The sequence below is a fragment of the Erithacus rubecula genome, assembly GCF_903797595.1.
Source record: "Erithacus rubecula genome assembly, chromosome: 5".
NCBI lineage: Eukaryota > Metazoa > Chordata > Aves > Passeriformes > Muscicapidae > Erithacus > Erithacus rubecula.
The window spans coordinates 10,668,779-10,687,803 of NC_136687.1; the positions used below are offsets into that span (position 1 = coordinate 10,668,779).

Consider the following 19,025-nt stretch of genomic DNA (forward strand, 5'->3'; position numbering starts at 1 on the left):
TTGTTTCCATTATAGCTTTTCAAACAGTATCAGCCCTGAACATAAGCAGATTATATATATGGTATTTTAAGAAAAATTTTTAAATGTTTTTCCAGTTTGTGATATCTTTTTAATAGATGATGATGATGTGAAACTTGATGATAATTACAAATAATACGATTATGCATTGTTACATACATTAGAGAGATAAATACTTTCTTCTTACTACAGAAAATAAACTATTCTCACTGAAAAATTATCCCAATTAATTTATTGTTTTCTCCATTCCTCTTGAGAATCCTGAACATGGTTCTAGTCAGGTCTTGAATAAGGTATGATTTCTGTTTATATGCTGTATGATATATGTGTTGAATACATTATAACTGTAAATACTTTTATTTCTGTGAGCATCAGAATACAGTGGTTAGAGTTTAGAGATGGTGAAATATTATGCAACTTCTTATCTTTCAAAGTCTAGTACACTATGCAGTATAGTATACAAGGAAGTTCAGTGTGCTTTAAAAATGGATGTTAAGTCTGATGTTTGATTCTGCTCAATGCTGTAGCCTAATTCTGTTCCCACCACTTTGCTTCTTACAGGCCACGAGAGACTCTTCCCACAATGGCAGAGATTTGTATGAAAGGTTTTGTTGACCACTTCATGACTCTTAAATGTTAATAGCAGAAGGCACTACCTGGTAGCTCAGTGTGGAGCAAACATTTTATTTTAAACTTCAAAAACAATTATGTCAAAGAAAAGTCGTGCCAAGGGAGAAAAGTCTGACATGGAGCCTGAAGCCCTGCAAGCTGCTAATGAGGAGCTGAGAACTAAACTCACCAACATCCAGATAGAATTTCAGCAGGAAAAAACCAAGGTATTTGTCTGTCTCTACTTCATGATTATTCTTTTAACAGTAGCAGAATTTGATGCTAAAATATTTTAGTTGTAAAAGAAGGATATGTCAGAGAAGTAAAATAAGAAGAATAACTGATAAATTAAAAATTGGCACTAGTTCTTTTAAATAGTGAGCAAAAGTGACTAAATATCCTCAAACACCCAGTCACTGAAATTTGTAATCAGAGCAATACAAATGGCATTAGTTTACTGACAAGGGAGTTTTGTGTTTGGTCTTACTGAAAATTGCATGTTGTAAAATAAACTGTCTTCAAAATCAAACATCAGCACCTTATTCAAAGCATGTCACTTGAAATGCCTATGAAGAATATCAGTTAACTGGAAACTATCTGTGTAGGAGTCCTGATTTGAGATTAATGTGTGGCATTGTTCTGAGCTATTCAGTGATGCATCTGATTGCTAATGAAACAGACTCATCAGTATTTGTCTATTTACCATATGTTCAACAGGTATTTGGGTAATCAAGAGGACACATAGGAGAAACTATAAATTAATCAAATACATTTGCATTTATGAAGATTAGCAGTTACATTTATATATTTCTGTAGGTTGTTTAAAATATGGACAAACCAGTAAGGTTATTTCTATTCTTTATTTATTAAAATCAATTAGTGCATTTGACATGGCACAAGGCATTTCTGGAGATTAATCCATGTGCAGGTGGATTTATCTGTATTTGATTGGGGATCCTGTAGTTGCAAGAGTCTCAAAGACTTACCAAGTGGAGAAAGTATACACTGAAATAGTGTTCTCTTTATATGAAGTATCTTTGTTATAGCCTTTTTTCTTTTTGTCCATGTAAAATGTGGACACCTGAATAACATTTCTGTACATTCTAGTTTCATTAACATCCTTGTGTGATACTCAGCTTTGAAAGGTCTTATTTTTTACATTTTAGTTAACAAAGTAAACCTAAAAACCATTACAAATGTTATTGTCACTTTTTTTTAACGTAGGAAAAGGAAACCATAAAGCCTTAATTCGTATTTGACTGATGCAATAGGTTCAGAAAATATCAGCCAACTAAATTTGTGTTGCCTTGGAAATTTTTCTTCTTCATGGACTAAAGGAAAAAGTCAAATTTCTTATGGGTCAGGGATATTGATAAATGAACAGATAACTGGGGTTTTGCTATTGGCTTCTTCATCCAGCTTCTCTTGCTGTTGATTGATATAGTGATAACAAATTTTAAAATAAATGGCACAAACTACTTGAGCTTTTTAAAACCACACTCCATGAAATTTAAAAGTGGGTAATACCCTTTATAATTTGCAGGTCAATAAATTGCATTATTTCACTGTCATTTTTAGTGTCTCTGTTTCTGTTTGGAGACTTAGGAGTTAATCGTAGATTACATTTATGTTAGAAAATGTTTCATTTTAGTTACCATATTTCCTATTTCGTTCTGTATAACTTTATATGCAGAAATATGGATGTGAATTTTATTATGATGTTTTAAATTGCATTAAAAGGAGCACATAAGTTATCTTATACCTGGACAGAAGAATAAATTAATTTTGAATCCTTGAATAACTCTGATTTTAAAAAAAATTGCGTAAACACTAGGAATAGTTTAGCCCTGATACACTTCCAATCTTTACCTGTAAGAGCATCAAGTTTAACTCTTGATTCAACTAAGAATGAGGTGTAAGTACAAGACCATGACAGCTGCAGCAACATTTTCAATAATTAGTTGTCTTACACCATATTAAGTCTAGGAATATTTACTTCAGCTTAATTACTTGTTCACCTTTCTTCAGCTTAAAAATTTAATATTTTCCAGTGTACTGAAGGCAGATCTGTGTATTGTGCACATATGTGTACAGAGAAATGGGTGAGCTTGCATCTGAAATCCGTGAAAGAGGAAAGAGGAAATTACAGCCAGAGTGCTCTAAAAGCCTGCTAAATGTACATTGCAGTCTGAAGTGAATTCTGCAGTGTGTTGGAGTGCATTTCTGTGAGAAAGAGATCTTCAACCCTTTCTCTCTCATCTTTGCTGTGGTGCTTGCTCTTAATCATTTAACTGGAACTGAACATGTAGTTTATTTCCCAGCCTACTTTTGGTCTGTGCAGCAGTTACAGGATGCCATGGCTGACAAGACGAGTAAATCAAAGCCATAGAGATTGTTCCTGTTTAGACTGTAGTTCAGAAATAGTAACAAAACCAAGAGAAATTGTTTCTTGGTATGTGAAAAGTAAAAACACTGTACCGAGAGAATTTTAAATAAATTAGATGTATTTACTGGTGTAGAGGTAAGAGAGAAGTATTGAAGCTGCTAAACAGACAGCTCTGTGACCCTTGGGATATAAACTGTATTAGGAAAGGTAACAAACTCTTGTGGGGCCAATTTATTCAATTTAATTTTCCTAAACTGTTTTTTTCCCTCACGTATATGCCTATATTAATGATTTATCTGAGAAAGAACCTCCTAATTGATGAGAGACATCACAAATGGAAATTAGCCTTAACATACTTTTGCCTGAAAAATACTGCTTTCTCTGAAATAAAATTTTACCCAAGAGACATTCAAAACTTTCTATATAGTTTTCTAGTACTTCTTGTTTCATTGGTTGTTGATCCATGTAAAGAAATTTCTTCTGTCAAGTTGTTTTCTGCATGCTTGTTCAACACCTGATCCAAAACTGACATGTTTGCATGTTTTTTGGATGTGCATCATAGTTGATCTTGCTGGTGGTGTTTTGGCCATTGGACACACAAGTAGCTGAGTTCATTTATGCTGCCTAAAGGGTGAAGCAAAAGTTGTGGCCCTGCCTTAGTCTCCATGCACTGTGTCTTGTTTTGGGAACACCTATTTGATAGCTTTGGGGCCCCTGTTGGATATAGGCAATCTTCTTGGGCTGTAGGTTTGCTGCCCTCTATGGAAAGCCTGGAGAAGGAAATGCATGAACTGAATAGAGGCTCACATGCCTTCCCTCTGTGACTAAAAACGCTTTATTGGAAGACATCCAAATATTGGGTAATGAATAATGAAAGGAGTTGACCAAAGCACAAAAATTGTATTTATTTTAACATGAATGGGGACAGGACTCACTCTGGCTGAACCTTAAAGTCCAGTGCTGTGAGCACAAGGAGCTGCAGTGAATGAGCATGATCTTGTCAGTCAGCTTAGTGGTTTTATAAATGCTTGTGCTGATGTCCATGAATATTTAGGAACAAGTATTCCAAAGTACCTATTCCTACTGAGATAATTAGGGAAAGTTAGAAGGTAGTCACCTTCCAATATTTTGAGTAATACTTTGTTCTTGATAGCAAGGTTCTATAATGTTGGCTGTCACTCCATCTTCACCAAGTTCAGTTATTGTTTTTAAATATCCATATTCTACTTGTGACTGTGCATTTATAGGTTTGAGACCACAACATCTAGGAATTAGCATAAATGAGATGCTCCATCTCAGTTGCCACTGCATACCTCACTGCTGGGAAGAGGAGTGATAGAGTGGCTTGGTAAAATTTCATGTGTTTTAGTTTATGGCCATTGCTCCTTATTCTGTCATTGGGCACCAGAAAAAAAGAGCCTGGCACCGTCCTCTTGACTCTCTTCAAGATATTTATATGTGTTGGCAAGGTCTCATCTCAGTCTTCTCTCCTCTAGACTGAGCAGGCCCAGTTCCTGCAGTCTCATAAGTGAGATGCTCCAGACCCCTTCTCATCTTTGTGGTCCCCTACTGAACCCCCTCCAGTAGCTCTTTGTCTTTCTTGAACTTTGGAGCTTTGAACTGAGCACAGTACTCCAGCTGCACCTCACCAGGGCCAAGGTCATTCATGAGCAAGGTGTGTAAGACTGGACCCAGTATTGATTCCTGGTGCTCCCCAGCCTCCAGCTGGATTCTCCTCTGCTCATCGTGGTGCCAGTCTGAGCTCTGCCATTCAGCCAGTTCTTGACCTACCTTGATCCACCACCCATTCCTCTAACCCCCATTTCCTGAGCTTACCTACAAGGATGTTGTGGAAGACAGTGTCAAAAGCCTTACTGAAGTCAAGATAGACAGTGTTCACTGCTCCCCCCTCACTGACCCACCCAGCCATACCATTGTATCAGACTGCTAGAGCATGATTTCCCTTGGTGAATCCATGCTGACTGCTCCTGGTTACCTTCTCTTCTTTTGCATTCAAATTTGCAAAAAGCAGTGTGGAGAGTATCCCTCCTGTGATTGACTATTGTGCCACAAATTAAAAACCCCTTCAGTTAAATCCAAGAGAAAAAGATGAGGTAGCCCTGAGTAAGTTCTTATCATAATGTTTTTATTGGGGCAGTGGTTTAGTAGCACTTGGAAACACGATTTAATAGTTTGTTACCTTTTAGAAATGCATAGTTTTAAAATTTTTCCATTGATTCTAATCATAAAGCCAAACTATTACTTTTCTGTCTCAAGTGTGCAAAACAACTTGTCGTAGAAAATACCAGATAAAAATATTCAAGGAAAATACAATTATATTGTTTTAAAGAAAATCCTGCTTTCAGGCACTCTTTAGACATAAGAAAGAAGCAATTATGCTTAGCATTATTTTCTTAAGAAGCCAAGTTCTGCTATGAGAACAGCATTGTATTAATATGTGTCAATTATTAAAGTTTTAATTTAGAAAGGTAGGCAGTAACTGGTTTATTGGTGCCCTGATACCATGCCTGACTTTGTTTCCCATTGACTTAATTTTTTTGATAGAACAGCTTTCTTCCTATTGAAAAAGTACAAAAAGACTGCTGGAAATTAAAAAAGAGAAATTGCTTTAAAATATAGGTTCATTTGGAAAGTGAGACTCAGGTATATGGGAAAATGCCACAATACTATTTGCATTCAGTCTCTGGAAGCCAGATGAGTACAGAACTGCACAGTGTGCAGGAGAGAGTGACACAGGGGTGCAGGAAGGACAGATCATGGCTTTCAGAGAAGATTTAACAGACAGATATAACTTTTCATCTTCTCTGACAAAAAGCAATAATAAGATGTTTTAAAGACCTTGAGAATTGGGATGCATCTTTCTTTTCTGGATCATGAAGTGTAATAAGCATTTAAGATGCTGTGTAAAAGTCCAGGGTTTTTTTAAGGATTCTAAATCTTCTTGTTTAAATTCCTCCTACTGAAGCTTTTAGGTGAAATTGGTAGTGATATATATGATAGTACTCAATTACTCAAAGTGGTTAATACATGTTCTCACAAACAGCAGCAATGAAGATAGGTTTTGCCATGCTTTCCCTTAATTCAGTGAAAGATGAAAAAAATTGAGCAAGTATGCTGATTTGTGTGACTCAGTGCTCCTCCAAAATGTCAAAATTCATTTCTCATTTATTAAAAATTCTTACAGGAAGTGAAACTCATGAATGTGTTGTATTAAAAGCTGCCTTGCAGTTGTATGCTTTATATACAATATGACTAATTTAAAATTACTGTAGCTCTGGAGGTATATTATTTGTGTTTGTATGTGCCATTATGCAGTTAGTTTCCCTGTGTTGTCATTAGTAGGTTTCATTGCTCATTTTCAATTTTCTTGTCTCATCAGTAAGGCAATAGGTAAATAATGAGTGTTGTTTCATTTGCAAATTTATCTATAAGCTAGTCTGTTTACTTCTGATAGTAGATGAGTAAGTGACTTAGCTTTGCTACAGCATCATGGAACAATTTGGCTTGGAAGGGACCTTTAAAGATCATCTATTCCAGCCTCCCTTCTGCGGGCTCTCCTATGGAATTTGGTACCCTAATGCAAACACTGAAAATCACTACTATCCACTGTGGGCTTGGATCTAAATGTCATCCCTCTGAAAGAAATAACACATGGATATATCCTGCAGATAATTTCCAATAGCCAGATTTACTGTTTGGAGAAAAAAAAAAAACAACCTTGAGCTCTCTTAATAGAGATACGCTCTCAGAACAATTCTGGAATATTTGCAATATCTATGAAATCTGCATGTGACAGTATCTGATTCAGCTGTAATTACAGTGCTCTCCCAGGTGATGTTTAGCCAACAATGCATCTAAGCTGCTATCATAAAAATATAGATACCTTTCCTCCCTTTCTTTAAATCAAGGGTAAGTTTTAGTTGGTCAATTCTCAAAGTTGCTGCTCAAAATAAGAGGACTGTAACATCTTCTGCACAGGAAAAGTCTGCTGTGCCAGCTGTCTGAAGACTTCAGGTCAAGTTGTGGTGGGTTGATCCTGACTGGACACCTATCTGACCAATTTGCAGTTCTGGCTTAATTTAGAGTAAATTAAATGCATCATATGCCTACAGATCAAAGCTTTGTGTAGCATAGATAGAAGCACATGTGGCAGTGACTGACATTTTGCTGTTTGGTAGCCTCCTTTAACCATGCAACACAATTTCCTGTGTATGTTTGTATTGTCATTCAAGATTAAAACACTAGTTTTGAAACCCTGGCCTCTGATAGAGGTTTTGGCAGTCTCTGTAATGGGGATAGTAGAAAGATGTTACTGAAACTATGAATGATGAGATACATTATAGCCTTTCTGGTATACTGCAAGGGACAAGTGAGCCTTTCTCTTTTTCCTCCCTTTATTCTAAATTAACATCTAATCCCACATGGAAAAAAGCATTGCTTTCCATGCTGCCTGCTGAGCACCATTTTATAATGAGGTTTCCTCACAGTGGATATTACTATAATAGTCTATAACATTTTTCCACTACTCCCTCCCCAGCCCTTAGACTCAACTGGCCTATATTTTCTGAAATGTCTGGGGACATGAATAGTCTCAGTTTTGGGTGAGATCTGAGGTCCATTGAGTAGTTTTGGCTTGTCTAATAAGGACTTTCCCATTAAGATAGCTAAGAAGTTAAGAAATCCAAATTAAAAAAGTATTTCCAGTATAAACACAAAGTTTTTTCCCTGTTTGATTAATTTTCCATCTGCTTGTAGAGTGCAGTAGAGAATGGGTGAGAATAGCCTGGTGTGGTTGGTACAGGAAATAAGGAGATAACTAGATTGTATGTTTTGCTCAATTTTATTTTATTCCTTAAATCTGTGAGAACTCATTGCCAGTTGCACATCTCTATAGCAGACTCCTAATCATGCACATGGCCTTTTCTCCAGCCCTGCTTCTCTAATTGTTTACCTGGACAGAGGTGTGCAGTCTTTGCTTTTGAATGCTCAGGATAGGTTTTTGAAGAACAGTTTAGAAGCAGCTTCCTTGGTGACTTTAAAAAGTGGAGTGGTGCTTGTTAATTAATATTTTGTATTTTGTTCCAGGTGGGTAAACTGAGAGAAAAAATCCAAGAGGTTAAGCAAGAAAGGGAGCAAGAGCAACATAAGCACACTGCCTATGTTTCTGAACTGAAAGCCAAGCTCCATGAAGAGAAAATGAAGGAACTTCAGAGTGTCAGAGAGCTACTGATCCGGCAGCATGAGCAGGAGGTGGCGAGAATGGTGAAGATCAAAGATGGTGAAATTCAGCGCTTGCAGTCGACAGTGAACGTCCTGCGGGACGGGGCGGCTGACAAAGTGAAGACGGCGCTGCTGGGCGAGGCCAAGGAGGAGGCTCGCAAGGCCTTCGATGGCGAACGCATGAAGCTGCAGCAGGAGATCTTGGAGCTGAAATCTGGCAAAAAGCAGCTTGAAGAAGCTCTGAACAACATTATGCAGGCAGATAAAATGAAGGCTGCGGACCTGCGCACGGCTTACCAGTCCCACCAGGATGAGATCAACAGAATAAAGCGGGAATGTGAGAGGGAGATCCGCAGGCTGGTGAGTTCATTGAGTAATGCTGCTTATTTCAGTTTATAGCAGGAATAGGTGCATTGCTGTATGTGCCCATAAACATCAAAGCAGCCTTTGGCAGTGATATCTTCATCAGTGGTGGTTGCTTCAATGGGCCACTGTTTCCACTGCTTTGTCCAACACAGTCCAAAGCTTTATAACCCACCAAATAGAATACAAGTCAGCCAAGACTTTTCAGGATGAATTTTCTCAACAGATCTAAGAAATATAGACTTTCCCCTTCCTATTTGCACAGCTCCTGGTGATCAGAACAAGTCAGGGCTTGTTCGATGGAAAAGGCGAGAATGCTTTGTGAGATGGCAACATTAAATTCACATAGAGGTTTTATATTTAAATTGGAGGAACCAGTTGTGCTGAAACAATACAGTCTGTTTGCTTCTGCATCTTTATCCAGGTCATTCAATTTTAAACATTATTGCCCTTTCAGGATTTCTGTGTTTTTTCTGTAGCAACAGAAAATTTAGGGCCTAGGACAGACAGCAGGCTTTTTTCACGCTTCATAAACCCCTAGGACTTCAGCACAGATGGCAGATTATGCTGTTTGTATAAAATCAAAATCCAGGCAATATTTCCTGACAGTGGGTGCCCCAAATTATTCAGCTTTGTATAATGTAAAGAATCTAAGATGGGCTGTACACAGTAATGCATTTAGCACATCAAGTGACACTTTGTTTGGTAACATGATATATATATATATGTATGGGTGTATTTAATTGTTTATTTGCACAAACTAGTAGTATGATGGCTGTACAAATAAAAAATACAATAAGCATAATATTTATTTTATGTCAAGTAGTACAGACTTTAAATAGAATGAAACATCAGTTTCTTTAGGAAAATACCTTGTCGGTTGAATTTCCACAGACATGACCCCTTATTTCTTCTATTCCTTAAGAAAAATTATGATGAGGACAAGCTACAAACTGTAACATCTGTTTAATGCTGCTGACTTTCTGTCTGAGACTATGAAATCTTTTAATGCAGTAAATATTTATGCTTTAAATTAACTGGATGTTGATCGAGTCTCAGGGGCATCATTTTGTTCATTAATTAAGACCACTGCAAAGACTGACAGCGTGGAGTTTCTGCAAATGTAGTTTCTTTCATGTTTTGTTCTATATTAGAAATGTAAAATTCTTAAATCATGGCTATGAAGTATAGAAAATTATAAAAAGTATTGAAGAAGAGAGAAGGTTGATACATCCTGGCATATGTTTTTCTGGAGGACATTTTCTAAATTAATTTAACTTCCTCCAAGAAGAGTTTCAAATGAAACACTTAGCTCTTCACCTTCAAGAGTGGAGGTGTTCAGTTTACTGTTGTGCAGAGGTGATGAAAAAAGGCACTCTTTTCTGTCTGACACCAAAAAAAATCTTGTGAAGTCATTCAGATTTTAATTGCAGCCTTGCTGGGGCTGGGTTACTCAGTACATCTAAAAGGTGAATATATTGGGAGAGAGTGTAGGTAACTCTTGTTTCCTTTTCCAAGCACCAGAGGAAGCCTGCCACAGGTCTCATGGGCTTTCTCAGGAAATGTTTGCATCTTCCTCCAGGAATCTGGTGCTGCCTTCTAGAGCCTCCATTCCCTTCATATAATGAATTGCAGTTTTTTCTTTAAATTCAATGGTTTGTGGGGTTTTTTTGAGAGAAGAGTTTCTTCTAGGAATTCTTAGGAATTTAGGTAATTATTGTACAGGGTAGTCTTTAAATCTGGGATGAGGTAAAAAATACTTTAGGGTTCCTAGATAGGTTCTCTTTTCCTTTGAGAGAGCACGTGGGATTATAGAATCTGATCATTGGGATAGTTCCTTCTCCTCTTCTCTTCACTTAATTAGTTCAGGGGATGCTTGCCTTCTATTTCAGATTAACCCTATCAGCACTGGGTTCTTGGCTGGTTTCTACCATTCTGTGAGATTAAATGATAAGGATGTGAAAAGCAGTGTTATTAATATTAGCACAGTTCTGTAACTGAGTTTCAATTAATGTTCTCTTTTGTATGTGCTCAGTGTTTTGTGGCACTGTTAAGAAATCAGCATCTTTGGGATTAACAACCTAAATGGGCTGGTCATTCTGTAATTCAAATTCGGGTAGAGTAATTCAGGATGCAGTCTGATTGTCTTGTCAGACTTGGCTGATTTATTTTGCATTTCAGATCACAGATTAATTTGTGAATGCTTTTCTTGTAGATATTGCAGCTAGGAAAAAAACCCCTGTATTTTGCCAACAACTTTAACACCCATGATTAATCTGATTAAAATCTTACAATTCTTGGCTGTTATTAGAAAGTAAGTTATGAGAAAGAAAAACAGCAGAATCCATTGTCTGTGTGTTTATGGATATAATTATATTGACCATGTTTTTAAAAAATATAATTAATCAATTTGGAGATTGTTCTCGTAGTTTTGAATTAAGCCATGAAAAATACCCAACAAACCTCAACAGAAACAAGTCTGGATGCCTAAGGTACTGGTGCTTAATAAGAGAAAGTCAAATAACTGTCTGGCAAAAGATATAACATACTTTTTCTATGTGCAGTAAGAAATTATATTGGAAAACTTCAGTTCCTATAATTGAAAATGTAATAGTGATATAAATGTTTTCATTAATTTAAGGAATGCTAATTGCTGTGGATTTTTATTCCTCCACCCTCCAAGAAAATACATCCTTGTTGTTCATATGTATCAACACAAAGTACTGGCAGCTATGAAACCAGAAGTAAAAATAGCTAGTGACAAACTGGAGGGACAAATGAAACAGATGTCTTGAAAGTAAAGAGGCACCTTGGAGAATAAGATAAGAAAGCAAGAACAGCTATTAGTTATTTTGTTCAGCCTATACTTTCTGAGCAGTGGAGTCTTAACAGTTGTATTATTCCACAGAGCAAAAACTGTATGAAAGTACACAAAATAGCAATTTCAGCCAATTTTTTTTAGTCCTTGATTAAGCTTGCCATTTAGCTGACTCATTTGGTTTAAAAATCAGGTTTGAAGTTCATTTTCAAAGGTAAGTAAAGTTGCTCTCTTTTGCCTGACAATCTTGAATAGGCTGCTGACATTGTTGGTGATCCTTGGGAGCAGAGCAGCCTTACTGTGTTGCAGCACAGGGGGGAAGGAGGCCATGGCTGCTGGCTGTAGCGTGTTAGTTAGAGGTTACATTAATTCTGGGACCACTTGGACACCCTTTTTAAGCTGGCTCTTACATTGCCAGATGCATTTCTCTAGGTACTGTTTTTGCAGTGGCAGTGCTTGCCTTGGAAAATACATGAGAAAGCCCAGTCATTAAAAGGATATTGAATTATGACATCACTGATCTACTAATTTTTTAGTATTGGTTGAATAACAAAAAACCCAAGTGTTAATTTTATGAACACTTAATATAATAATTAAACTTTGGAACGAACAAATGACACTTGCACCCTGCATTTTGTGGTGTATGTTTTAGTAAACACTGTTTCTTTTATTGGAAATGTCTTTAACACCAAGCCTTTTACTTATTTTACTGCTAAATATCATTCTACCCTGTTAAAATCTTTACACATATGGTCTTCCTAAATATTCTTTAACAGCTTGGATTGAAATTAACTGAAAGACTTCAATATAAAATAGACCAAATTTCTTAACAACAAAATCATTAAGATTCCACTGATGCACAATAAGAGTCCTGTTTAAGAGGGCACACAGTACAGCAGATATTTCAATTGTATTTTCAATAAGCCTTATAAAAATGGTGTAAAGAGCAATGGGACAGTATTGCAGACTCATGGTGGCAAGGCAAAAAATCCTTTTGCTGCTAAGAGCATCAAAGTAAAAAAAAAAAAAATTGGTTTTTTGAGGTGATTTTCAAAAGTTCCTGATCAGCAGTGATTTATGGAGACAGATGCACTATTTAAGTGCCCTTAATCTCCTTAGTCCGTATTATATTGCTGCATCAATAAAAAACTCCTTCCAACGTGGAACGCTTATTTTGTCTGATGTTTCCCACATAAATACAATGCAGGATATAAAAGTATATTATTCAAACTAATAGATTAAGCAGCTTTTAGAGGTAGAAATCCATACAGTTTCTCTGAAACTTCTCTTCAAGAGAAAAACCTTGTTATGAAATAAGCTCATGTATCATTTATATTGATTTTTTAAAAAAGACTAATGTTTCAATTTTGTGTCTGTGTGTAACACAGCATCTCATGATTTAAGTGAAGGCTTCTGATTTTTTTTCCCCCCACAATTAAGAATTAGGTTGCTCCAGTTTAGGATTCAAAATTTCAACTCACATCCTTCACAAACTCATATTTTCTAACCTTGCACAGCTCTTAACATGGTTGTCTGTCTGTCTGTGCTTAGTATGGATTATATTAGTACCAATAAGGTGTCTATGTCTTTAATAAGATTTAGCATTGGGATTATAATACAGCCATGGAAACCTTTGGGTGGTGATGTTCCTCTCACAGTCAGCTGATCCAGTGTCCTGCTTGGAGCAGTGCTGCTTTGGGGGTTGGATCAGGTTGCTCTGGGCCCCCTCCAGTACAGCTTGAAAAGCTCCCAAGGTGGAGTTCCACAGTGACAGCCTGCCCTAAAGCCCAGCCACTGTGAGATTTTGTTCTTTTTTTGATTGTCCCTACTGTCCTTTTGGTGTGTGTCTTGGATAAACATGTACATTGTTCATTGCTGTATTCCCCTTTGGAAGGCTGAATGGGTATTTACTATGTAACGTGTCCTGCCTGCTTCCTTTGGCTGCCTGAGCAAGCCTGGCACCTTCTCCACCTTCAGTGCTGGGTGCTGCAGCCCCACAGTGGTCATACTGGCTTTCCTCCAGTTATATGGCACTTAGGCCATATAACTGTTTGTCAATTCCTTCTTTTTTATGCTGGAGCCCAGAAGTGGCTGTGGTGTTCCTGGTGTAGTTTCCTATATGCTTAATAAAAGGCTAAATCTCTTTTGGTACACCCCTCCTGGTTTGGCCCAGTATCAACTTCAGTCATTGCAAGCTCTCATCACTGACCCATATCTAACTTGCCCTACAGGACTCAAAGATCTTTCCTTTTGTCTTTCTATTTTTCCTCTTTTCTTTCATTGCAAAACTGCCAACTTCAGTTGGCATCCTACTGTTGCAGGCACTTGAGCTGTCCCAGGGGCAGGGCATTGTATCTTTCTTAGACAAACTTCGTGAGGGTTTCTTGTCTCATTTCTCCAACACAAAAAGTTCCTCTAAATGGTCTTCCTATTCTCTCCTGTGGTAACAGCTCCCCTGAATTTGGTATCATCTACAAATTTGGGGAACAGTACATTCCATTTCTTCATATGAGCAATTGACATGAAAAACAGAAGCAAAAGTTTAATGCTCCACCAAACCCCAAATTACCTACTGATGGGAAAAGTTTTCTAATAACATTCGTGTTCTCCTGCATCACCATTACTAGGATTTTGCCATTTTAAGGCAGTGGAATTCGTATCTTTGTTGCTTCCATCACTGGGGGCAATGCAGAGATTTGTCTCTGAAATTCTGGAGCAGAGGGACAGTTGGCTGCTGGCAGGGGCACTCCCTGCTGGCCTGAGGAGAAGGGTGGTGCCTGGCTTTTCTCATGTGCAATGACACGTGTGCATGAGTTCTGATTCCTAACCAGTCTCAAATTTTGAGGCTTTGGAAAGCTGAGCTTTGAATCATCTGAGGCAGTCATGCATGGTTGGGCAGAGCTGCAGCTTCTCAGCCACGTAACCCTGCGTGTGTTTCACACACAGCTGCTGATATCAAATTGTGGGCTGTTCCCTGGATTTTGCCATCTGTTTGAGACACGTGCTTCAGCTGCATTCCAAGGCTCAGCTAATCTGCAGCAGAGATCCACCACCTCCAGCTTTGTAGGACTGCAAATAATACTTGACTTTCTGTCCTTTGAAGATTTGTGATTCCTTCTTAGGAGCTCACAGAGCAGCATTCCAGCCAGACGTTGTTTTTTCCCTGAATCAAGCAGATCTAATAAAACCTTTTTTATAGTGCAGGCTCAGCATTTTGTGCTTGTTCTTAATATTTTCTAAAAAATTAGGAAGGTCACAAATTTGACTTCTATATCTCCTTGCAAAACTGGGAACAGTATTAAAAACTCACAGAACTTATATATGGTGTAGTACCCAGACCAAAAAAAAAACCTCCTAAAGTTTGTATTACTTAGTTTTGCTACATTTTTATCTTTTTGACTACTTGTTCATTATAGTTCTCTTAATGAACACTTGGGATAGGAAAAATCCAGTACTAGAGGTCGTAACTGGCTTTTGAGAAAGATGTGAGAAACCTTCTACCAGTAAGTTCTACAATTTTCTGCCCATGTAGTGTTTCTTGTGTAATTTATCAAAACTTCTAATGAGATCTACACACTTAAGAAAAATACATAGGAAAAGCTACTAGAGGAAATTATTGACGGTTTTGAAAAATTACACATGAAATTAAGAATAAATCCTATTCACTTCTGTCTGTGACCCTTATTACTCCACTGAGTGATTTGCATCTCTTGTCCTTTTCCCCCCCAAAGTTTCCCAAATAAGCAGCAAACATTTATTTAAATAGCTGACCATGTCTGTTGTAGGGAATAGTATAAACAACTCTGGAATTTTTAATTATTTTCTTCACATAGGCTTTCAGCTTGGGATACTGTCATTAGGCCTTAGTGTCCCTTTATAAATGTAAAAGATGTTAATTCTTTTGGTTCAGTCTTTACCTGATTTTTTTCAGGAGCATCTTCTTTTTATTCTTCATAGTAACCAGCAGCCCCTCTGTCATTATAGCCCTATTTCCAGTGTCAGACACTTAGTATAAGGTTAATTAAATTTCTGCTGGAGAAGAGCACTGTAGAATTTTGTTCTGCAGTTGGCTAGGAGATAACTTTGACAAGGATGGGTAAAGAGGAAAGTCTTACACTTGGCAATGCAGCAGCTGGCTTTTTCCACTTTGGAAACAGAATATGTCATTGCCTTGATAGATGTGGCTTTTAATTCCCTGGGAATTTCTCTTTCAACTTCATGAAAGACTAAAGTTCCCCCAAAGGTCTCTGACTTTTTTTGACTGTAGCCATTGAAGTGTGGCATAATTGGCAGGGGATGCTTTTTCTAATGACTGGCTTGGTTCCCTTTCATGTTGGATAAATATTATTGAAAGACTCATTTCTGCTCATTTCTCTTAGCTGTAAGGGGGCAGTCAGATACAAGTTCTTAGGAACCTGGGTAATTTTGACACAGGCTGTAAATGCTAGCTCTTCATTGATATAATGCAGGTTGTGTCTCTGTTCAGCATCTAACATTTGACAGTACAAAACCCCTGAAGAAATTATATTTTTAAAGCTCTAATTTTAACCAAGAGCTCCACAGTTACTTACACTACTCAAGGTGATTTCTCAGTAATTTGCCTCTGCAGCTGCTTGTGAATGATCTTATTTTCTTTAAATCCTCTTTCAGAGGGTATTTCTGCTACTTTTCTTCTCAAGACCTATAATTGAAAATACCTTCTAACCTCATGTTGCTCCACTGCCCTCCTACCACAGTCTTTTTTCACTGACTTGTACCACTCTTAAATGCATAAAGAAATATAATCACTGTTCTAAAATACTTTAAAATCCATGCAAAAGTTCCTTAAAGTACAATGCCATGGTAGAAAACATAAAAACAATTCTTAATCTGATCAGCTGAAGGGTTTCTGTGCCTGAAAGCTTTTTTATCAACTCTGTCACTTAGTATAATAAAAAATACTCCTTCTCTTTAAGACCGTGTAGATTCTTGGACAGTTTTGGCTATGAACTGTTGCTTCCATGGCATCTGCTTGATTAAAATAGCAAGCAACAGGGAAGGGGGATTAATCCATTTTGATTTTCATTTGTCAAATGGAAGATGTGCTTCTCCCCACTAAAACAGAGACCATAATACATACCTAATTCATACCTAATTGCATTAGTTGGTTGGCCTTTATGCTGCCAATTTTTTTTTCCTTCATGTAACAAACTGTGGCTCCAGTGGTTCTCCAATGGAACAGAACTGACGTAGAGACATTGTTTGAACTTTTACAACTATTAGAATATATAACACTAGGCTAAACTGAAGTCTTCTTCTATGGCAGCTTTTGTTTAAACCTAAGCCATCTCTCTTTTTCCTAGTCCTGTGACTCCTCTTTCATTGCCTCCTGAGTCCTTGACATGCCATGTCTTCCACATGGAACTGAGCGAGGTTGCATGGCTTTCAAATACTTCTCTTCCTGTTTTTTTCCCCAATCTGGATCAATTTGTACTTTCTGTTAAGAAGGCAGGCAAGGAATATGAATAAATTTGCTCTGCACCATGCAAGGCTGAAAAATACAGCAAGTCTTTGGGTCAGACTGCAGTAGATGTATGAAAATTGAGACATTAACTAGGTCGATCCAGTTACATTGGATGAACTAAGGGTCTAACCATCCCCTTGTAGACAGCACAATTTTACTGAAAAACAATTTGGAAGCATTCTTGATGCAGTTGCATTAATCTTTATCAATTTTTGGTAAGTTAGTTGCTTAGAAATTCTTTGTGGTGGTGGTTTGTACTTACAAAAACTAAGCACTATTGCAGTGTTCTGTGTATTTGTGTGTGTGTGCACGTTTACACAGTAAGAAGTTCTCTAGTGCATACCTGCAACTTAAAATAGAAACCCAAAATAAAAAAGGATCTGCAGTCATTACTATTTTATTATATCAGTGTTTCAAAGACTTTTATACTTGACTTAAACATGGGGCATTTGTTAATTTTCTGAAAGATTCACCACATGTAGATTTTTTTTGTGGTAGGAAAAAGACTAGTAGCAAAAGCAGAGGAGAATTACGCCTGCCCTTAACTCTCACCTCAGAGCTGTGCTCTTTCATGACATTTCTTCCTAATTTGTGTGAGCTTGTGTGCTTTGATCAATGGTAGTGTGAGAGGAGGGTGACATGGGTGTGTCTGCACTGGTCACATCTGTTTTCAAGGATCAGTTCTCGTCAGTTCAGCAAGCAGCAGCTGTACCAAGATTGTTGCTTTCTTTTTTCTTCCAACTGAAAACCTAAGTCATTGCATTTACCATTAAGTTGTGAGAACAGGAAGAGTGTGAAATATTTTACTAATTTGGTGCCTTGAATTAAGCTTGGGTCTTCTTATGAATGTGTGTGTTGCCTGGGCAAATTCCTGTGTCAGTTATATGGATGTTCTGTGTGAACACCTGTGTCAGTGAAAGTGAAACTGTCCACAGTATTTAGTTACATGACATTTTTTCCTCCCAAGGGCTCCCTGATAAATCAGTGTGCCTGACAGACAGCGTTCAGTAAATGAGGCAGCTGCTTAATTTTTGTCATTGTTGTTCACTACACAGTCCCTCTGAAACTCTGCATGTTGCAAATTCTTCCATTAATGAAAACTGCATTCTTTTCCTGCAAGTCCTTTTTTGGCATTGTTGGAAGTCTCATAAATGCGAGTTGACATACTGGGAAATATTGTATGTCTTTACTGTATGAGGAGTTGGGACACAGCAACTTTTCTAAATCAGGGAAGAAATCTCCATCAGAACCGATCTTCAGTTCCAGTTAGAACTTCAGAGTGACCTGTACCAGTTTATTCACTTAAAATCTGACCTTTTTATCTTTGATCAGGGTTCAGCCAAGCCATCTCCTGCCAGTCAGGTTCTGTACACAAACTAATTTCACATGCTATGTAGACTGTGCAAGGATTAAGACAAGAGTCCTGAAGAAGCAAATTGCATCCGATTATGTAATCTCATTATGTTAATCCTGTAAATCACTTTGATTGAACTATAAATTACTACTAGTATGTCTTTTTTTTCTTTCCCTTTTTTTTTCTTTGGTGTAACTTGACATAAAGGACTTTTATGGATATAGGACTATAATAAACAGCAAACATATGATTTAACTAGTTCATTATTTTATTTTTTCAAATAAGATTATAATACTCTTACTTCCAAAATTCCATGCATCTATGTTGGCCAAGAAAACAATTTTGTAAACTGGAGGAGATATAGCACAGTTCCAATAAATATATTGTTAATGGCTAATGTTCTTGTTAAGAAATCTGTTTCTATAGTAACTGCTGCAGATTGCCACTTCCTCTAGCATTTGGAATAGTACCAAAGTGAATTTAACACTGATGCTGCAAGGGACAAATCCTATGAGAGCTGCAGTAGATCACTGCAAGCAATGTGCTTTATTTGGTATGGAGATGTATGAACACACAGTTCAGTAACCAGAGAGGGTGTTTAAGAACTGTTTCTTCATACCCTTTATTCTAATGGTCTGTGTGCACTTAGTTTTGTCCTTCTGCACAAAGTCTAGTCCTCATTTGAATCTTATAACAAGAGCACATATAAAATATATAGGTATGCTTAAGATTT

The 19,025-nt window shown here is 37.3% G+C and overlaps 1 protein-coding gene across 9 annotated transcripts in view; it reads left to right on the plus strand.

The window, feature by feature from the left end:
* JAKMIP1 (janus kinase and microtubule interacting protein 1) overlaps positions 1–19,025 on the plus strand; it is a 140,685-nt gene that overhangs the window by 63,271 nt on the left and 58,389 nt on the right. For 8 of the 9 annotated variants that reach the window (XM_079306399.1, XM_079306400.1, XM_079306394.1 and 5 more), the window contains 2 exons: positions 580–854; positions 8,120–8,614. In XM_079306399.1, the coding sequence (XP_079162525.1) occupies positions 726–854; positions 8,120–8,614 (624 nt within the window). In that variant the 5' untranslated portion in view covers positions 580–725. The remainder of the gene's footprint in view (positions 1–579; positions 855–8,119; positions 8,615–19,025) is intronic. The other variant, XM_079306395.1, reaches the window with a different exon arrangement.